Source organism: Dromiciops gliroides, chromosome 3, assembly GCF_019393635.1.
Source record: "Dromiciops gliroides isolate mDroGli1 chromosome 3, mDroGli1.pri, whole genome shotgun sequence".
Classification (NCBI taxonomy): Eukaryota; Metazoa; Chordata; class Mammalia; order Microbiotheria; family Microbiotheriidae; genus Dromiciops; species Dromiciops gliroides.
This window is the reverse complement of record NC_057863.1, coordinates 490,127,900-490,147,517: the sequence shown is the minus strand read 5'-3', so window position 1 is coordinate 490,147,517 and position 19,618 is coordinate 490,127,900. Positions and strand designations below refer to the sequence as shown.

The 19,618-nt window shown below is 33.9% G+C and overlaps 1 protein-coding gene across 3 annotated transcripts in view; it reads left to right on the top strand.

Annotated features, from left to right (window-relative positions):
* ZMYM2 (zinc finger MYM-type containing 2) overlaps window positions 1-19,618 on the top strand; it is a 95,155-nt gene that overhangs the window by 64,975 nt on the left and 10,562 nt on the right. For all 3 annotated transcript variants that reach the window (XM_043992042.1, XM_043992041.1, XM_043992040.1), the window contains 5 exons: window positions 5,785-5,950; window positions 7,563-7,597; window positions 9,314-9,443; window positions 10,716-10,831; window positions 16,994-17,171. In XM_043992042.1, coding sequence (XP_043847977.1) covers window positions 5,785-5,950; window positions 7,563-7,597; window positions 9,314-9,443; window positions 10,716-10,831; window positions 16,994-17,171 — 625 coding nt within the window. The remainder of the gene's footprint in view (window positions 1-5,784; window positions 5,951-7,562; window positions 7,598-9,313; window positions 9,444-10,715; window positions 10,832-16,993; window positions 17,172-19,618) is intronic.

Genomic DNA, 19,618 nt, shown 5'->3' with positions numbered 1-19,618 from the left:
GCAGGGGAGAAATAAAATATCCTCTACAATACAGGTTGATGCATGCCTTCTATAATATGCCAAGGGTTTGGAGTTTTAGTCTTGTTTTTGTTTTTTAGTATGATTCTTGCATTGTATTCATCTTTTGAGCTTTTGCTCAATTTGAGGGTTTGTTTTTATTGGCTTTAAGTAAACACTGAAAGAATTTAGTGCCTGATATAAAATTTTTTTAAATTTATTTTTTCATTCAGGATTTTTTTTGGGGGGCAAATTAACATTGGCTTAGCTTAGTATTGGAAAAATTATAACTAAGAAAATTGATCCTACTGCTAATTCAGTTTTTATCTTAAACATTTTAATATTAGAGACAGAAATTGTTACCCTGTGATGATTTATAATTACTGTGCAATTTAGTGCCTTCTTGGCATGTTGTGAACCTAAGCTTTATATATTTTGAGATGGTAAAGATTATCTTGGAGAATTTTGTAATTGTTCACAACTTTATGAATGTGCCTGTTTCTAGTTTATTGCTTTCTTTGAGGGTCTTAACTTGTGTTTAGTTTCATACCATAGCCTAAATAGAGAAATTTGTTAATTTTTTTTTCTTGAGAAGCAAATATAAATGATCTGTCGTTAAATATGCAGACTAATTCCACAAGTTGTAATTTGTTCATTTTACCACTTGTTTTAAAGGATAATTGTATTTAATGTTCTCTTTCATGCAATGTCCAATGTTGGAAATTCAATAAAACAATTTATTTTGAAATATTAAATAATTAGTGAAATAGCCAGTTAATTATCCAGTCATGTTTAATGCCAGTATTCTATCCATTAAAAACATTTTTATTATGTATTCCTTGTCTTATTTTAAACCTAGAATATTTTTTTGTATATTTGAAAGTATTTTTCCTTCAAGATAGTAATACTCTTATTTCAGGCAAAAAGCCATTTGTATTTATTGATCTCTGAAGTATGAGAGTAAAGTAACAAGTTACCTGACAAGGACCAGCGAAGTAATTCCCCCAAAAAGGATATTTTAAACACAGTCATCTATGTGCTGGCTGATCTAAAGGAGCTTTAAAATGATTTATCTTAGGCTTCTCAGATGAGTTTGCCAACAGGCAGAGTAGAAAGAGGGTTTGTTATGTTTTTGTTTTTTTCCAAGCCATTATTTTTGTGTGAAACAATGTATTTATTTTAATGTCCTTTATTCAGCTTCTTACAAGGATCTTTTTTTTTAATTAGCAAAATATTATTGTAATTTCACTTCAGCTTTTTTTTTTTTAAGGTTTTCACAAAAATTTCTTATTGTACTCTTTTTAACTATACCATAGGTTTTTTTTTTTTTTAAAGTGAGGCAGTTGGGGTTAAGTAACTTGCCCGGGGTCACACAGCTAGTAAGTGTTAAGTGTCTGAGGCCGGATTTGAGCTCAGGTACTCCTGACTCCAGGGCTGGTGCTCTATCCACTGTGCCACCTAACTGCCCTTATAACATAGGTTTTAAAAAATCTTAATTTAGTTTTGTTGTTGTTTGGCCTTAATCTTATAAATCAATCCAGGCTATATCAAACATAAACAAAATTAGACTCTACCCAAGTTTAAAAAATAGATAAAGTATAGCCTTATCTTATACTTGTATTGTTTGATGCAAATAAGAGTTGTTGGGTAGTCTTGAAATTTTCAAATTCTAAGCTTATGATTATACTATACTTTTAAAGGAGTAACTTTCATAGTCTATTTCCCTTTTTTCTGTTTATTTTACAACATACTAGGAATTAAAATTGAGGCAATTTGTCTTCTTGTGAAAAGTGAATGGAATCAAATGTATTGGTATTCAGTCAACCAGAAATAATAGAAACAAATTTAATGACCTTTCACTCTTGTGCATTCCTGGATAGGCAGTGTCCTCAAACTATTTTCCAAAGTAATATTTTTTGGTGTCTTAGCACACATTTGTGTGCCTTTTATCTTTTATCTAGAATTTTTTTCCCCTTTAATATCTCATCATCACCTCTATTTCCGTACATCTCCTTAGCTACATCTAGTGGTTGAAACAGTTGGTATAGATTGGTATAAAAGTCTCCATTCTTAAAAAGTCCTACTACCTATCTTTTTGTTGTTGTACTGTCTGTACTGACATTGTTCACCCTTGCCACTCTGGAGCTTTCTCACGGTTTTAAAAAGCATGTATGACCTTTGACTTCAATAATGATTCCTTTAATACAAGTTCCATTAAAAAATATTTTTTGCTTTCCTAGAACATCTGAAATGGCAAGTGTTTTTTGGCATCTGTTTAATCAACATCTCTCCAGAACCTGTTTTGTATATGATTTTATATATTATTTATTTTTTAAAGCTGTTTTACAAACACACTCAGCCACAAATACTTCATTTTATTTTCAGTCCATGGCAGTGTGCAAAGTTATCCACTTGTGTGGTAGCCTCATTTTATCTGCCAAATATGCTTTTTTTTTTAGTCAGAAAAATAATGATAAAACCTTCCTAACAAAAGATTTGTAAAAATCTCTCAAGTCTTTTAAAATAATTTTAACTACCCCCCCCACCCCCACCCCCCCGGCCAATAATGTTTAATTGGGATTTGATTATTGCTACAGAATTCAGATTTGGAGCCAGGTTTAGAACTCAGCATCCTGATAAAAGGAACAAGTTGATGTGAATTTAGTTAGTATTGTCCTACTCTAGAATGGACTGCCTCCTGGAGTAGGGTGTTTCCAGTCATTGGACATGTTCAAGCAGAGGCTGGACCAACCGCAATCCCAAGATGTACATGAAAGGATTCCTGCAGTGAATGATGGGTAGATGGTCTTTAAAAGTTCCTTTTAAAATTCTATTCTTTTCAGGCCTAATCATTAGTCAGGCAATAAATGAGGATAGTCACATTTCTTTATTACAGAAGATAAATTCTCATTCCGCTAGAATGGTGACAGCCATCAAAATTAGCGTGGGGTGGGAATGAGGAGTGGACAGGCCAGGTAGCCTAATTTTTTTTTTTTTTTTTTTTTTTTTTTTTTTTTTTAGTGAGGCAATTGGGGTTGTGACTTGCCCAGGGTGACACAGCTAGTAAGTGTTAAGTATTTGAGGCCAGATTTGAACTCAGTTACTCCTGACTCCAGGGTTGGTGCTCTATCCACTGTGCCACCTAGGTGCCCCTAGCCTAAACTTTATTATTATTATTAATTATTTATTTATTTATATAATTTTTTTGTGGGACAATGAGGGTTAAGTGACTTGCCCAGGGTCACACAGCTAGTGTCAAGTGTCCTAGGGATTTGAACTCAGGTCCTCCTGAATCCAAGGCTGGTGCTTTATCTACTGAGCCATCTAGCTGCCCTAGCCTAAACTTTTAAATAATGATGTTGTTTAGTTGTGTTTTGCTTGGATTTAAGTCTGGTTTAGGGATCCCTAAGCCTTAAGTACGTCAAAGTGTAGAGTAAGGAATTTGTTTAATTCATGAAACATGATCAGTGACCCTTATTCCAAACAAAGGTTTTGGGGTTAATGTAATAAAATTTTTTTTTTAAGTGTCCACTACGTCAGAAAACACTTTTCTTTGGAATACAACTGAACTTGAACTAAATTCTGAGCTTTGGCTTTTTATTGCATACATTCAATGTTGAACAAATCACTACTCAGGTTTAAAAAAAAACCTCATCTATTAAGTGTATGTGGGGGTGGCATGGGGGGGGTCTTTTAAAAGAAGGGATTGCAAAGGTAATTGCTCCTTGGTGTGCTCTGAAAATGCATGTCTGCAATTGGGTGTTATTTGGGGGTTTTATATATTTTTCTTATTGATTACTAAATTCTCAGTGTAAATTATGGAAATCAGTAATTATAAAATGAAGGCTTTTTCTCAATGTTCATGTAAAATTAAAAATAATCAGACCCTATTTAAAAAAAATACAACTGGCCTCTAAATTGCTAATTTAAATGGTATATAAACTCAGAGCCAGATAATGACACACTATTAGTACTACTAGGTCCGTAATGTTTTGAATGAGCATAGAACTTGCAGAGAATAAAACATGTAGAAATGAGCCTCTGAAAGTTAAGAGAACTTATTAATAGAGATAATCAGATGAATAATAAGGCAGACAAGAATTTTCTACCATTTAAATTTTATTATGTTTAACCCTTTGTAGATTAAATTATCCTTTTTCTATATTTAGGTGTTATTTCTTGAGTGTAAACAGGGCATTTGAAATTAGTCTCTTGGCAGTTTAATTTCTAGTTAGATCATATTCAGAAAATATCTAATCTGTGGTCATTATTAAAATATTAACTGTGTTAATATTATGTCTAAATATTAATGTTATTCTTTGGCTTGTAAGTATGGGGAATGACTCCTAGATCACAGTATAATTCTGGTTTCAAAAATTTGCTGATGAGAGTGACATTGCCATCACTGGTATTCATAATTGATACTGAGAATCATTTATTCAACCTTTATTTAGCAGGGGAAAAACCTGTCCTGGAGAAAAAAAAGATCCTGTGTTCTAATCTTTGGGTATGTCTGTTACATAAGACTTTAAGAACATAACAGTCAACATTTTTGAACAGGAATTTTGAAGTAGTAGTTTTTCTAAGATCTCCCTAGCCATAAATTATTAAGTAATGTAACCCTATATCAGTTTTTTGATTATTTGGGGTCATCAGGGAAAATCATGGCCAGGATTACCTGACACTACAGAAAAATCTTTAAAAGTATATGGGTACAGACATATTGAATTAATCCAACCTTTCCTGCACTTAGGTAGATGATTTAAAAAATTGTACAGCATTTTATATTTGCAAGAAATTACTTTAGAAACATTTGACAGGAACTGAATTTGAAATTCAACCTTTCATGCCTACCCTCTTGTTAGGGATGTTAGGGGTTAGTGAAAATGGACAAAGGGTGGGAAAACAGGCATGGTTAGGCTACAAACTTAAAAGAAATCCCTGAATAGTTTAATGTTAATGAACCTACTGTTTGTATATGTATATTTTTAGTTGCATGCTAATTTCCTTATTTTCATCATGAATTATCCTTTTTTCATTTTGCAAATGTTTAGAATGGAACCTAGTCACATCTTGACTTGAGATACTGATAGACCTTTTAAAAAATAATTTGATATTTTGAAAATTTAACCATAAAGCATTAATTGATGCTATTCTAGTTTTCATAAAAACAGCTGTCTTAGTGTTGTTTGTAATGGTGTATTTCAGGTCAAAGCCTTTTTGCAGTAATTTCTTAAGGGTTGTTAAAATCCTTATATAAATACTTTTACTTGACATCTATTGAAGTTTGGAAAGGAAATCTTACTATGCAAATTTCATTTTATTGTTAGATATTTTAATGGTTTTTGACTGGTGTATTTATATATGACTTGGCAATATTGCACTAGCCTGCACCTTACTATATACCTCCACAAATCTTGAAATTGACATTTTAATTTGGGATAATAAAACACACTTAAGTTTGATACTTTATGATTTTGGTATTTCTGACCCCTTGGTAAGTAAAAAGAGACTTGAAAATTGGTGAACCAGTCGTTTTTTGCTAAGGAAGATATTTTTTTAGACTGTTAATAAAATTGCATGTATACACAGCATAATTTGGGACATAATTTTTATTTTCTATTATTAGAGATTTATTTGTTAAAATCTCATTTGGATTTGAATTTCAAAATTATTAATGAGAGAAGTTAATCTAAGAAATCTTTTCATCTCCTATGTGTATGCTATTAGATTTTTCTTTGAAAGACCTCTTATTTAAAATATCTGAAACTTTCCTTTTATATTAAGGCTGCAAGGTGTGACTGTTGTAAATCCCAAGGAACTCTTAAAGAACGCGTGCAGTGGCGTGGGGAAATGAAGCATTTCTGTGATCAGCACTGCTTACTGCGTTTTTACTGTCAGCAAAATGAACCTAACATGGCTACCCAAAAAGGACCCGAAAACTTACATTATGGTATGTAATGGTTCAGGTAGTAACTTGGAAAGTTTCTTCAAAGTTTTCAGTTGCCCCATTTTGAAGCCAAAAAGTATTTCATTTCTTGGAGACTTGGAGGACAAAATAGCTTAGAATCAGAGCTTTGAAGGATCTATTTTCGTCTACAGGCTATTTCCTTTTGTAGTTAGAATGGACTTTGAGGCAAGGTTCAAGATTCTTGACATTTTAAAAAGAATCGTTACCTGAAATCAGGTATCCTTAGTACTTCATGAAAGTAGTGCAAAATATGTCAACACCTATATCTATTTCCAGATGTTATTGACTATGCATGTTTTTATCTACAACTTGAAATGAAAATGCTGTTTTATTGAACTTTTCCTAGTCTTTAGGCATTTCTGAGCTTTGTGTATGATTCTACCTAAGTTTATAGGTTCTGAAGTTAAAATACCATAAAGAAAACATGACAGATCTCCAAAGCCATGTTCCAAGTCATTTATATTAATGTTAGTGTTAATTTAAATTGGTTAATTGTCCATAATAAAATAACTAGCATTTATATAGTGGCTTAAGCTTTACAAAACATTTTACAAATATCTTACTTGATCCTCACAGCTCTGGGGGAGGTATTTTGCAGATGAGGAAGCTGAGGCAAACAGATTAAGTGACTTGCCCAGCGTTATTCAGCTAATAAATGTTTGTGACTGGATTTGAACTCAAATTTTGCTGATTCTAGGTCTAGAAATCAAACCATTTTACCACTTAGTTGCTTCATTATCTTTTATCATGCCATATGTCAGAATCTCAGGGCATTTGGAATTAGGGAATTTACTACCTAAGAAAGTATCTAAGGTAAAAACTATTTTGAAATTTAATTTATTGAAAGGAGTAAATGTGTTTTTTAAATTGTTTTTTGTATTTGCTATGTTACATCTAGAAGCACTTGGCCCTGTGTTTTGTGTATGGAAGACTCATAATTTCATAAAGGAAAATCCATTTTTGCTCAGACTTGCTGATTTATCCTCTTAAAATTCACTTAACAAACCTGTTGTATTGCCTGTTTACAGTATACCAAGGTATTATGTCAAATCAGCTCTAGAATATTTTCATTGTAAAACTTTAGTTAATTGATAATCATATAATTTTAGGTATGCTAGAATTTTGGAACTTGATCTTCAAAAGATTATTTTAAAATCCACTAAAATTTAGTAGGGGTAATATTAATTCAGAGGGGGGCATTGTGCCATAGTGGATTGGTTTGGGAATAAGAAAGACCTCGGTTCAAATCCCCCTTCTGATACAATGTATTGTGTAAGAATGTAAACTACTTGAGTATAGTGATTGTTGTATTTTTATTATTCTTTCCTCAGTACTGAGCATAGTACCTGGCCCATTAACAGTTACTTAATAAGTTTTTGTTGATTGATAAATGGTGTCATGATAGACAAAATCACTCTACCTTTCTAATTATCAGGCAGCTTTTGGATTCTATAAATTTCAGAAGGGTTGAGATTAATGTTCTAGGTGGCAGTTTTCATACCAACAACATCACAGGTCTTATCAATGTAATGTTAATTTAGAGTATTTATTGAATGAAATGAAGTTACCTTATTTTCATTCTGTTTATATTTAGACCAGGGTTGCCAGACTCCTCGGACAAAAGTGTCGGTAAGTCTGTTAAATTTGTTACTCTTTTCACTTTATGTAATTTATATAATTTTTCTTTGTGTTCTAACCTTAACATACACCAAATAGAATGGGAAAATGGATATAAAAGAACAGAAAAAGAGAAAACATGAAACTTCAGATCTCTCTTGTATATGACTTAATCTTGAGAGAGAAAGTGTGTGTGCTCGTGTGGGTACACAAGATCAAACTGTCACTTTGAAATTTTTTTCCTCTCTTCCTTTTTTCCTTTTTTTTTTTTAAGATGTCTCAACACCCCTCTTACCTTACCCCTTTTTCTTGTTTGCTATTGTATTCTTATTTCCTCCTTGCCACTCTCCCTTGGGGAGAAAAATAAAAACAAACACCTGCAACAGATAGATGTATTCAAGCATAACAAATCGCCAAAATATCTTTACTTATAGAATATTATTGAATATTAAGGTCATATCTTACAGTGCTGTAAAATGAACTGTTTTTATCTATGTTAAATTAATTCCTGCTTATGCCCTGCAAGTTTATTTTAAGAAAGATTTTAGGGGCAGCTAGGTGGTGTAGTAGATAGAGCACCAGCCCTGGAGTCAGGAGGACCTGAGTTCAGATCTGGCCTCAGACATTTGACACTTACTAGCTGTGTGACCCATGGCAATTCACTTAACCCCAATTGCCTCACCCCCCCCCCCCCCAAAATTAATGAAAAGACTTTTTACTTCCTGTTAAGTTCTTTGAATTTTTTGTACATTGGGATAGGAAATAAGCCTTTAGCTTTATTGCATTTCTTGTATCAGAAAATTATCTAATTGCTACAAGGGAATTTAGAATCATTGCTTTTTTTTTTTTTTTTTTTTGTTGCTGGGCAATGGGGGTTAAGTGACTTGCCCAGGGTCACACAGCTAGTAAGTCAAGTGTCTGAGGCCGGATTTGAACTCAGGTACTCCTGAATCCAAGGCCAGTGCTTTATCCACTGCGCCACCTAGCCGCCCCCTAGAATCATTGCTTTATGTAGAAAGTCTGGGGAGGAGCCTATTTCTGTTATTCTGTTGTGAAATGTTTCTACTCTCTTAGTTTCCCCCATTCATTGCAGTGTGCCTTGATCCCACTGATTGGTTTCCTTTACCCTATTTCTTGAAACTATTCATAACATCAAAGTAGTCTTCTGTGAGATAACAGTATTTATTTCCCTTTCCATTTAAAAAATTTACCTTTGTAAATACTTTGCAGTTATCCAGTAGAGGGAGCTAGAATCTTATATTTATATTTGTGTTATTCTGGAGGAAGTATTTTTCTTCTAACAGATTTTTTTTAGTTCAAAGATTTTTTTTTTTGTACTGCAAGATATAAACTTTTTGTTCAACTCAACAACCAGTATTTTGCCTTCATGTATGTTTTGACAAAATAAAGTGATCTTTTATTTCAAAGATACTGTACATGATCTGTAATTCTAGGGCATGTACTTTAAATTTTTTTCTCAAAATATATTGATAAATTTCCACTAGAGAGCTGATTGAATCACATCAGATATTCATAAAATTTCCTTAAAGTAGTCATACATCATATTTGATTTCCATTACTCTAATGTAAAATCTGATCGATTTTTGTCATATGCTAGGTAAAACAAACATTGATAGCTATAGAATCATAGCTTTTTAACTTGAAAATATAAGCTAACTCCTAACATGCAAAGTGGGTAGCTAAGAAATGGTGTGTTTCTTTCCTTAGAGTTCAGCACCACCTCCTTCCCCAACACCTAACAAAGAGATGAAGAACAAAGCAGTTCTTTGTAAACCTTTGACAATGACAAAGGCCACGTATTGTAAACCTCACATGCAAACGAAATCTTGTCAGACAGGTAGGTTTTTTTGAAAGTGTGACTTACTGTGCATTTTACTATTGGTTTATTACTTCACTAAGTGAAACAGTTCCATTTCTGAACCTGATAGTTGAATTTGTGGTGTTCTTTTTTTTTTTAATTATGAAAGTATTTTATTATTTTCCAGTTACATGTAGAGATAGTTTTCAACATTTGTTTTTATAAGATTTCTGGTTTCAAATTTTTTTCACTCCCTCCCCAAGACAGCAAGTAATCTGATATAGGTTATATATGTACAATAACATTAAACATTTCTGCATTAGTCATGTTATAAGAGAAGAATCAGAGCAAAAAAGGATAAACCTCAAAAAAGAATAACAACAGCACCAAAACCAAAAGAAATAGTATGATTTAATTGGCATCCATATTCCACAGTTCTTTTTTTTTTTTCCCTCCCCCGGATTTGGAGAGCCTTTTCCATCATGAGTCCTTTCGAACTATCTTGTTCTGTTGTATTGCTGAGAAGAATCAAGTCTATCACAGTTGATCAGCACATGTTGATGATACTGTGTACAATGTTCTGGTTCTGCTCATCTCGAATTTGTGGTGTTCTTGAAAAATACTATTATGCTTCAGTATAATGAGCATTTTGAATAATGGAAATAAAAACGTAGAATTTTCCGAGAAAATTCAGTCATGAACTATAGAAATTGAAAAATATTAGTAACTGCTTTTCTTGTTAGAAATATACAAGAGTGATTTCCATTTGTTATTTTAAAAATATTGTGTGATTGGAGACAAGTCATTTCATTTTTCAAGTCTATAAAAATTTAGTTTTTCTATTCCTTAAAATGAAATCAGTAAACATGGGGAAAATTTGTCTTTTTATTAATATAAACATTATTTTGAAAGCAAATATTCTCCATAAAGACCTTAGGTTCATTCACTTTTAACCTATTGACCAATGTCCTATTTTATTTTCAGTCAACCAACCAAGCATTTTGTTTAGGACTTTTTATACTTTAAAAATTTCCTTTCTGTGTCCATTTGTTTGGGGAAGGGGAATATTGTGAATGTCTAAATTTCATTTGTGCATCTCTGGGAAAGTGTAACTTCCACATCAGAAATGCCAGGGCTTCAAGAGGAACCGGTTCTTAATTATTTTTGTAAGACTTCTTTTTCACATGATAGACTTTCTGATTGGTGTTTACTCATATTTGAATGTTATTCTCTGAATTTATTTGAAACTGAGCAGTTAACATGGCTAGTATTTAATATCATTGCCTAAACTTGTTTATCTTGGCTTTTTAGAAGACAATTGGAAAACAGAATATGTTCCGGTTCCTATTCCTGTACCTGTGTATATTCCAGTGCCCATGCATATGTACAGTCAGAACATTCCTGTTCCCACAGCTGTTCCTGTTCCAGTAAGTTAAATCTTTGATTTCCATCAGGCTTCTTTAAAGAAGATACTGATTTTATTGAACACAGTGAAACTGTTGAAATAGACAGAGGGATGTTCCTCTTTTTTTTTTTTTTTTTTTTTTTGGTGGGGCAGTGAGGGTTAAGTGACTTGCCCAGGGTTGCACAGCTAGTAAGTGTCAAGTGTCTGAGGCCTGATTTGAATTCAGGTCCTCCTGAATCCAGGGCTGGTGCTTTATCCACTGTGCCACCTAGCTGCCCCTGGAATGTTCCATTTTAAAAATCTGACATGCATATCTTTGTAAGTCCCTGTTGCCATTCTGGTGACTCGTTCCTAATTTGATATGATATTGATAATTTCTCTTCCTTTTAGAATGGTTCATACTGTTGTAATGGGTAAAACTTGTCCCTTGTGGGGACAGTTTACCCATCACACTGTCTTTTGATCACATAACTATTAAAGAAATGGGTCTTACCACCCTGCCCCTTAGGGCAGCATTTTTTTTTTCCTCATTGTGCTCCACTTTTTATTTTTAATTCATTACTTCAAGGTATATAATACCTCTAATTTGAGAAGTGTTTTTATTGCATCCTTTTATCCTCTATCTTGGTCAATGCATCCCTAGATTTCCTAGAGCAAAACTTTTTAACTGTGGGTCATGACCTCATATGGAGTCATGTAACTGAATGCAAGGGTCGTGAAAAATTTGACAACAGTAAAAGGTTATGTATACCTATTTCATATACCCATATACCTGGAATGTAGTGAAAATTTTTGGGGTTAAAAAGGGGTTGCAAGTGGAAAAAAAGTATAAGCCCTGTCCTAGAGACCCATCTCTTATAATGAAGGATAGGGGAAAAATTCATCAAGAACAACAGTATTTAAAAAGATCTGTGGGTATATGGTGTTCCACACCTGTTGTCCCCTCCATCTGCAAAGAAAAGTTAAAAAACTGATTATGTTTATATGATTATTGTTGTATATATTACTCATCTGATTCTACTTCAGTTTGTAATCAGTTCAAAGAAGTTAAAAAAGCTGATGCTTTATCAGTTGGGGGTTTATTTAGATACCTGAATGACAGGAGTGTAGAATAAAAACTACCCTGAAATTTCACTTGACACCTTGCAAATGGTAAAATGTGACAAAAGATAGGTAATATTTTATTGGTAGAAGGGTTGTGGGAACAAAGGTCCCTTGGTGCATTGCTGGTGGAGCTGTGAATCAATATAACAGTTTTGGAAACCAATGTGTAAATATGCAAATCTTGTAATTGAACTGTACTCCATTAAGCCAGAGTTAATATTAAAAGGCTCCTTAAACCAATTTTAGAAAAAGAAATTGAACAAGCCATCAGTGAACTTCTTTTTTTTTTTTTTTTTTTTTTGCGCAGGGCAATGGGGGTTAAGTGACTTGCCCAGGGTCACACAGCTAGTAAGTGTCAAGTGTCTGAGGCTGGATTTGAACTCAGGTACTCCTGAATCCAGGGCCGGTGCTTTATCCACTGGGCCACCTAGCCGCCCCCCATCAGTGAACTTCTTAAGAAAAAAATTCCCAGGACCAGATGGATTTACAAGCGAATTCTACTAAATGTTTAAAGAACAATTCGTCCCAATATTATATAACTATTTGGGAAAATAGGTGAAGAAGTCCTACCAAATTCCATTTATGACATAATACCCAAATCAGAGCCAGAATAGAAAGGAAATTATAGACAAATTTCCCTAATGAATATTGAAGCAAATTTTTTAATAAAATATTAGCGAAGAGATTATAGGTGATAGGATGTTAAAAAAAAAAACTACTTGAAATTATTTAACAACTTCAACCAAGTTGCAGTATACAAAACCCACATAAATTGTCAGAATTTCCATATATTGTCAACAAAGTCCAGCAGCAAAAATAGAAAGAGAAATCTCATTTAAAATAATTGTAGACAATATAAAATACTTGGGAGTCTAGAAAACTATAAAACTTTTCACACAAAATCAGATCTAAACAATAGGAAAAAACAGTAATTGCTCATGGGTAGGCTGAGCCAATATAATAAAAATGCCAATCCTACCCAAATTAATCTGCTTAGTGCCATACCAGTCAAACTTTCATATAGTATTTTATAGGGCTAGAAAAAATAATAACAAAATTCACCTGGAAGAACAAAAGCTATCAAGGGAACCAATGGAAAAAATATGAAAGAAGGTGATCTAGCAGTACCAGATCTCAAACTGTCTTATGAAGTGGTAATTATCAAAACAATCTCGTAAATGGCTAAGAAATAGAATGGTGGATCAGTGGATTAGAATAGACATGAATTACACTATAGTAAATGACTATAGTAATCTAATATATGATAAACCCAAAGATGTAAGCTTTTGGAACAAAAACTCAGTATTTGACAAAAACTTCTGGTAAAATTGCAAAATAGTATGGCAGAAACCCAGGTATAGACCAACATCTCATATCATATACTAAAATTAGGTCAAAATGGGTACATGATTTCCATATAAATAGTGATATTATAAGCATATTAAAAGAGCATGGAAGAGCAGCTAGGTGGCACAGTGGATAAAAGCACCGGTCCTGGATTCAGGAGGATCTGAGTTCAAATTCAGCCTCAGACACTTGACACTTACTAGCTGTGTGACCCTGGGCAAGTCACTTAACTCTCATTGCCCTGCAAAAAAAATACATTAATTAAAAAAAAGAAAAAGAACATGGAATTTTGTTAGATTTATAGACAGGAGAAGAATTTAGTACCAAAGAGGATACTGAGAGCATTAGAAAATGTAAAATATTTAGTTTTGATTATATAAAATTAAATAGCTTTTGTCCAAGCAGAACCAGTATAACCAAAGTTATAAGGGAAGCTTACTTGATAAAAAACCTCATTTCTCAAATATATAGGCAAGTTAGTCAAGTTTATATAACTACAAATCCTTCCCTAACTGATAAATAGTTAAAGGACATGAAAGACAGTTTTCAAATAAATCAAAGTTATCTATAATCATATGAAAAATGCTCCAAATCTCTCTCTTTCTTCCTTCCTTCCTTCCTTCCTTCCTTCCTTCCTTCCTTCCTTCCTTCCTTCCTTCCTTCCTTCCTTCCTTCCTTCCTTCCTTTCTTTCTTTCTTTCTATTTATTTATTCATTCATTCATTCATTTATTTATTTTATTGAGGCAATTGGGGTTAAGTGACTTGCCCAGGGTCACACAGCTAGTAAGTGTGTGTTAAGTGTCTGAGGCTGGATTTCAACTCAGGTCCTCCTGAATCCAGGGCCGGTGCTCTATCCACTGCGCCATCTAGCTCCCCCTCCAAATCACTATTGATCATAGAAATGCAAATTAAAACAACTCTGAGGTACCACCTCACACTTAACAGAGTGGCAAATATAACAAAAAAGGAAAATGTTGAGTGTTGGAGGGGCTTTGTTAAACTGGGATGCTAATCCACTATTGGTGGAGCTGTGAACTTATCCAGTCTTTCTGGAGAGCAATTTGAAGTTATGCTCAAAGGGCTATGAAACTGTGCATACTTTTTGATCCTACAATAACAATACTAGGTTTATTTCCCAAAGACATCACAAATAAAAGAGAAAAAGACTTCTTTGATTTAATTAAAACATTTTTTTTTCCAGTTACATGTAATGGTAGTTTTCAACATTAATTTTTATAAGATTCAGAGTTCCAGATTTTTCTCCCTTCCTTTCCTCCTCCCTCCACAAGACAGTAGCCAATTCAATATAGGTTATATATGTACTTTTTTTTTTTAAGTCTGTTCAATATCAGTTCTTTCTCTAGAGGTGGATAGTATGCTTTAGTCCTTTGGGATTGTCTTGGATTGTTGTATTGCTGAGAGTAGTTAAGAAAAAGATCTATTTGTACAAAAATATTTATAGCAACTCTTTTTGTGGTGACTTAAGAATTGCAAATCAAAGGAATGCCCATAGATTGGGGGATGGCTAAACAAGCTGTGTTATATGATGGTGATGGAATATATTATTGTGCTATAAGAAATGACAAGCAGGGGGCAGCTAGGTGGCGCAGTGGATAGAGCACCGGCCCTGGATTCAGGAGTACCTGAGTTCAAATCTGGCCTCGGACACTTAAGACACACTTAATAGCAGTGTGACCCTGGGCAAGTCACTTAACCCCAATTGTCTCACTAAAAAAAAAAGGAAAAAAAAAAGAAATGACAAGCAGGATGATTTCTGAAAGGCCTAGAAAGACTTGTATAACCTGATGTATATGGTGAAGTGAGCAGAAGCAGCAGAACATTGTACACAGTGACAGCAATATTGTTTGAAGAAGAACTGTGAATGATTTAACTAAATTTAGCAATAGAATGATCTAAGAACAATCCCAAAGGACTAAAGATAAAGCATAATATCCCCCTCCAAAGAAAGAACTGATATTGATGGAACACAGACTGATACATGCTGGTTTTCACTTTATTTCTTTCATTATTTTCTTTTATTTGAGTTTTTTTTATACAAAGTGACTAATCTGGAAATGTTTTAAATAATTGCACATCTCGTTCCTTATCACCTCAGGAAGAGGGGAGGGGAGATAAAGTGTGATAGAATTTATAACTCAAAACTTTAAAGAAAAGCGTTTATTATAAAAAAACCCAAAAAAGCCCCCAAGAGTACTAGGCTTAGTCCCAAGCTGGATATTTATTGATAAATATTTTTAGCTGTACTTTTTGTGATCAAAAAAAGAGTTGGAAACAAAGTAGTTGTTGATCAGGCAGTGAGTAAAGAAATTATGGTATGTGATTGCAATGGAATATTTTGGAAATTGCAAACATGAGAATAAAGAGAAGCATGGAGTAATCTTTATGAACTAATATAGATTGACATAAACAAAGCTTGGAACATAATTTGTCTGGTTTCTGCAACAATACAAATTGAAAGAGCAACTATAAAAATAATGTTGCAAAATTTAAAATTTCTTGAAAAAAGAGATATCCCTACCTCTTTGTAAAAGATTCCATAAGCATGGTACATTGTTCATATTTTCAAAAATTTTCAGTGTATTGATCAGTATTGCTGGGGTTTTTTTATTTTCAAAAATTTTCAGTGTATTGATCAGTATTGCTGGGGTTTTTTTTTAAACCTTTTTGTCTCTTAAAAAATAGATTTTTATTATATGGGTAGGCTTTGGGGGGGGATACTAGTAAAGGATACTAGGGGAAATTTTGGTAAATTAAGAGACACCAATAAAACAATTTTTTGACGGGGCAGCTGGGTGGTGCAGTGGATAAAGCACTGGCCCTGGATTCAGGAGGACCTGAGTTCAAATCTGTCTTCAGACACTTGACACTTACTAGTTGTGTGACCCTGGGCAAGTCACGTCATTGCCCTGCCGGGAAAAATTTTTGTTTTTAAAACCCAGCAGAGAAGCATGAGAAAACACCTTACTATCTTGGGTTCATTTTGCTTTATTATATTTTGGGGAGGGTTGGGGCAGGGCAATGAGGGTTAAGTGACTTGCCCAGGGTCACATAGCTAGTAAGTGTCAAGTGTCTGAGGCCAGATTTGAATTCAGGTCCACCTGAATCCAGGGCCTGTGTTTATCGCTGCGCCACCTAGCTGCCTCCCTTTTGCTTTATTCTTGCTGATACTTTCTGTTGAATGAAACATTTCCATAATTTTAAACCACAAATTATTCATTTTTTCCAGTATTTTAATGATGTTTTCTAAATATTTATTTTTGTGTTTGGAATTTATTCTGTTTGTGTTATAAGATGTGCATCTAAGCTCAGTGTGCTTTTTCTCTTTTCCACATTATCTAGTTTCTGCAACAGTTTTAAAATATAATTCACTTTCCCAATATTTGTTATTTAGGATTTATTCAAATGCTAGGATGTTATCTGTCTTTTGTTTTAACTTTTTTCTGACTTTATTGTCAGTATTCTGGTGCTGTCACTGAGCATCTGAATAATTCAGCTTCCAAAAATCATCTTTTTCCTAATTTTTTTTTTGTTGCTTGAAAAGGATTTCATATTTCTGGAAAATACTACCAATTTTTAAAAGGCTGTTCTTTTCAAGTCACACACATTGTAGCACAATAAAAGTAAATCTGGTTTCAAAATTATTTTCACTGTAAAAGATATCTAGTAATAGCATTTAGTTTATTTGTAACAGTGGATACTTTGATTTAATAGGTGCCAGTACCTGTATTTTTGCCTACTCCACCGGAAAGTAATGAAAAAATTCCTGTAGTAACTGAAGAGTTAAAGAATAAAGTGTGTTCAGAGCCCCTTGGTGGGGGTGAGCTGCTTACAATGACAGCAGATATAATGGCAGAGGAAGAAGAAAAAACAGAAGCTACTGACATTAACAGTGAGTATCATAGTAAGAAATGTCTGTTGTATAAGCCAATTTACTGAAACTTCCTGCTTTTTACTTGTTTGACTCTATAATCCCATTTGGGGTTTTCTTGGCAAAGATATGAGAGTGATTTGCTGTTTCCTTCTCCATCTCAGTTTACAAATGAGAATTTGAGGCAAACAAGGTGAAGTGACTTGTCTAGCTAGGATCATACAGCTAGTGTCTGGGATGAGATGACTGGCAAGTATCTATTGCTCCACCTAATAATCCTCATAATTGAAATCTTTTTACTCCCCCCTCCCCATTTTTTCATGTTGTTGCCAATGACTTACCTCTTCCAAACAATGTTCATAGTAATGAAATTTCATTACAGGATTTAGCTTTTATACTTTAACAGAATTTATTCTGTAGAAATGTACATCTGCATCATTAGTGATAGTGGAAGGAGAGCAGTGGCACCAATGATTCAGTAATTGGCATTAGAGAATAATGCTTTTTTAACAACAGATTGCCAACATGATTATATTATGTTATATATTTCCCTTAAATCCTTCACCAGTTCCTCATTGTCTTTTCTTTTTTCTTTTTTTTTTTGGTGAGGCAGTTGGGGTTAAGTGAATTGCCCAGGGTCACACATCTAGTAAGTGTTAAGTGTCTGAGGCTGGATTCGAACTCGGGTCCTCCTGACTCCAGGGCTGGTGCTCTATCCACTGCACCACCTAGTTGCCCCTGTCCCACCTAGCTGCCCCACATTGTCTTTTCTTGAAAGCCTATTACCTAGAAAGGTTTGGAGTGCCAGTTCAGCATTTGTTTGTCTTAAATTACATTCTTGGCTAAATTAGGTGATGTTCATCATCATGGAATAGGCCATCAATTACTAATTTTGGGCCATGACAACTCATGAATGGCATCTGTCAAAGGGCTGGAAGGCTTTTTGTTCTGTGTTAGCAAGGGACTGTAGTACTAATGAAATCAAGGATCTTTTGAATTATTTAATATGCCACCACTTAGAACAGGCTAGTAGGATGCTGGCCTCAGTAATAGACTTATCAGTGGATGGACTTGAATTTTGTAGATGAAGCATTCTTTCCACTCTACCATACTGCTTCTTAATCATAACTCATAATTATTTAAAATTCTCATTAAAACTTTGTGAGCCTTCAGATTTTTGTGTTGGTTTTGCCATAAATAATTTTGGTGGCATAATTCAGGAAGAATGTAAAGATTATATGTAGTCCTTAAATTAAAAAGGTTTTGTACAAACAGAAGCAATGTAGCCAAAATTAGAAGGGAGGCAGAAAGCTGGGAAACAATTTTTATAGCCAGTATTTCTGATAAAGGTCTTATTTCTAAAATATATAGGGAACTAAATCAAATTTATAAGAATCTAAGTCATTCCCCAAGTGAAATGGTCAAAGGATATGAACAGGCAGTTTTCTGTTGAAGAAATCAAAGCTATCTATTGTCATATGAAAAAATGCTTTAAATCACTATTGATAGGGGCGGCTAGGTGGCGCAGTGGATAGAGCACTGGCCTTGGATTCAGGAGGACCTGAGTTCAAATCTAGTCTCAGACACTTGACACTTACTAGCTGTGTGATCCTGGGCAAGTCACTTAACCCTCATTGCCCCGCCAAAAAAAAAATCACTATTGATTAGAGAAATGCAAATTAAAACAACTGAGGTACCACCACACCTATCAGATAGGCTAATATGACAAAAAAGGAAAAAATAATAAATGTTGGAGAAGCTGTGGAAAAATTCTAACACTAATACATTGTTGGTGGAGCTGTGAACTGATTCACTCCTTCTGGAGAGCAATCTGGAACTATGCCCAAAGGGCTATAAAGCTGTGCATATCTTTTGACCCAGCAATACCACTTTGGGGTCTTTTTCCCAAAGAGATCATAAAAAAGGGAAAAGGCCCCACATGTACAAAAAAAAATATTTATAGCTACTCTTTTTTATGGTGTCAAGGGATTGGAAATTCAGGTTTTGCCCATCAACTGGGGAATGGCTGAACAAGTTGTGGTATATGAATGTAATGGAATACGATTGTGCTGTAAGAAACGATGAGCAGGTAGATTTCAGAGAAGCCTGGAAGCACTAAGGAACTGATGCTGAGTGAGATGAGCAGAACCAGGAGAACATTGTACCCAGTATCACCAACATTATGTGTTGATCAACTGTGTTAGACTTGACTCATCTCAGCAATACAATGGTCCAAGATAGTTCCAAAGGGCTCATGATGGAAAATGCTCTCCAAATCCAGAAAAAAAAGAACTGTGTAATCTAGATGCAGATTGAATCATACTATTTCTACTTTTTTGTTTTTGTTTTTTGAGGTTTTTCCCTTGTGCTGATTCTTCCATCACAACATGACTAATGCAGAAATATGTTTAATGTGATTATACATATATAACCTATATCAGGTTGCTTGCTGTCTTGGGGAGGGGTGA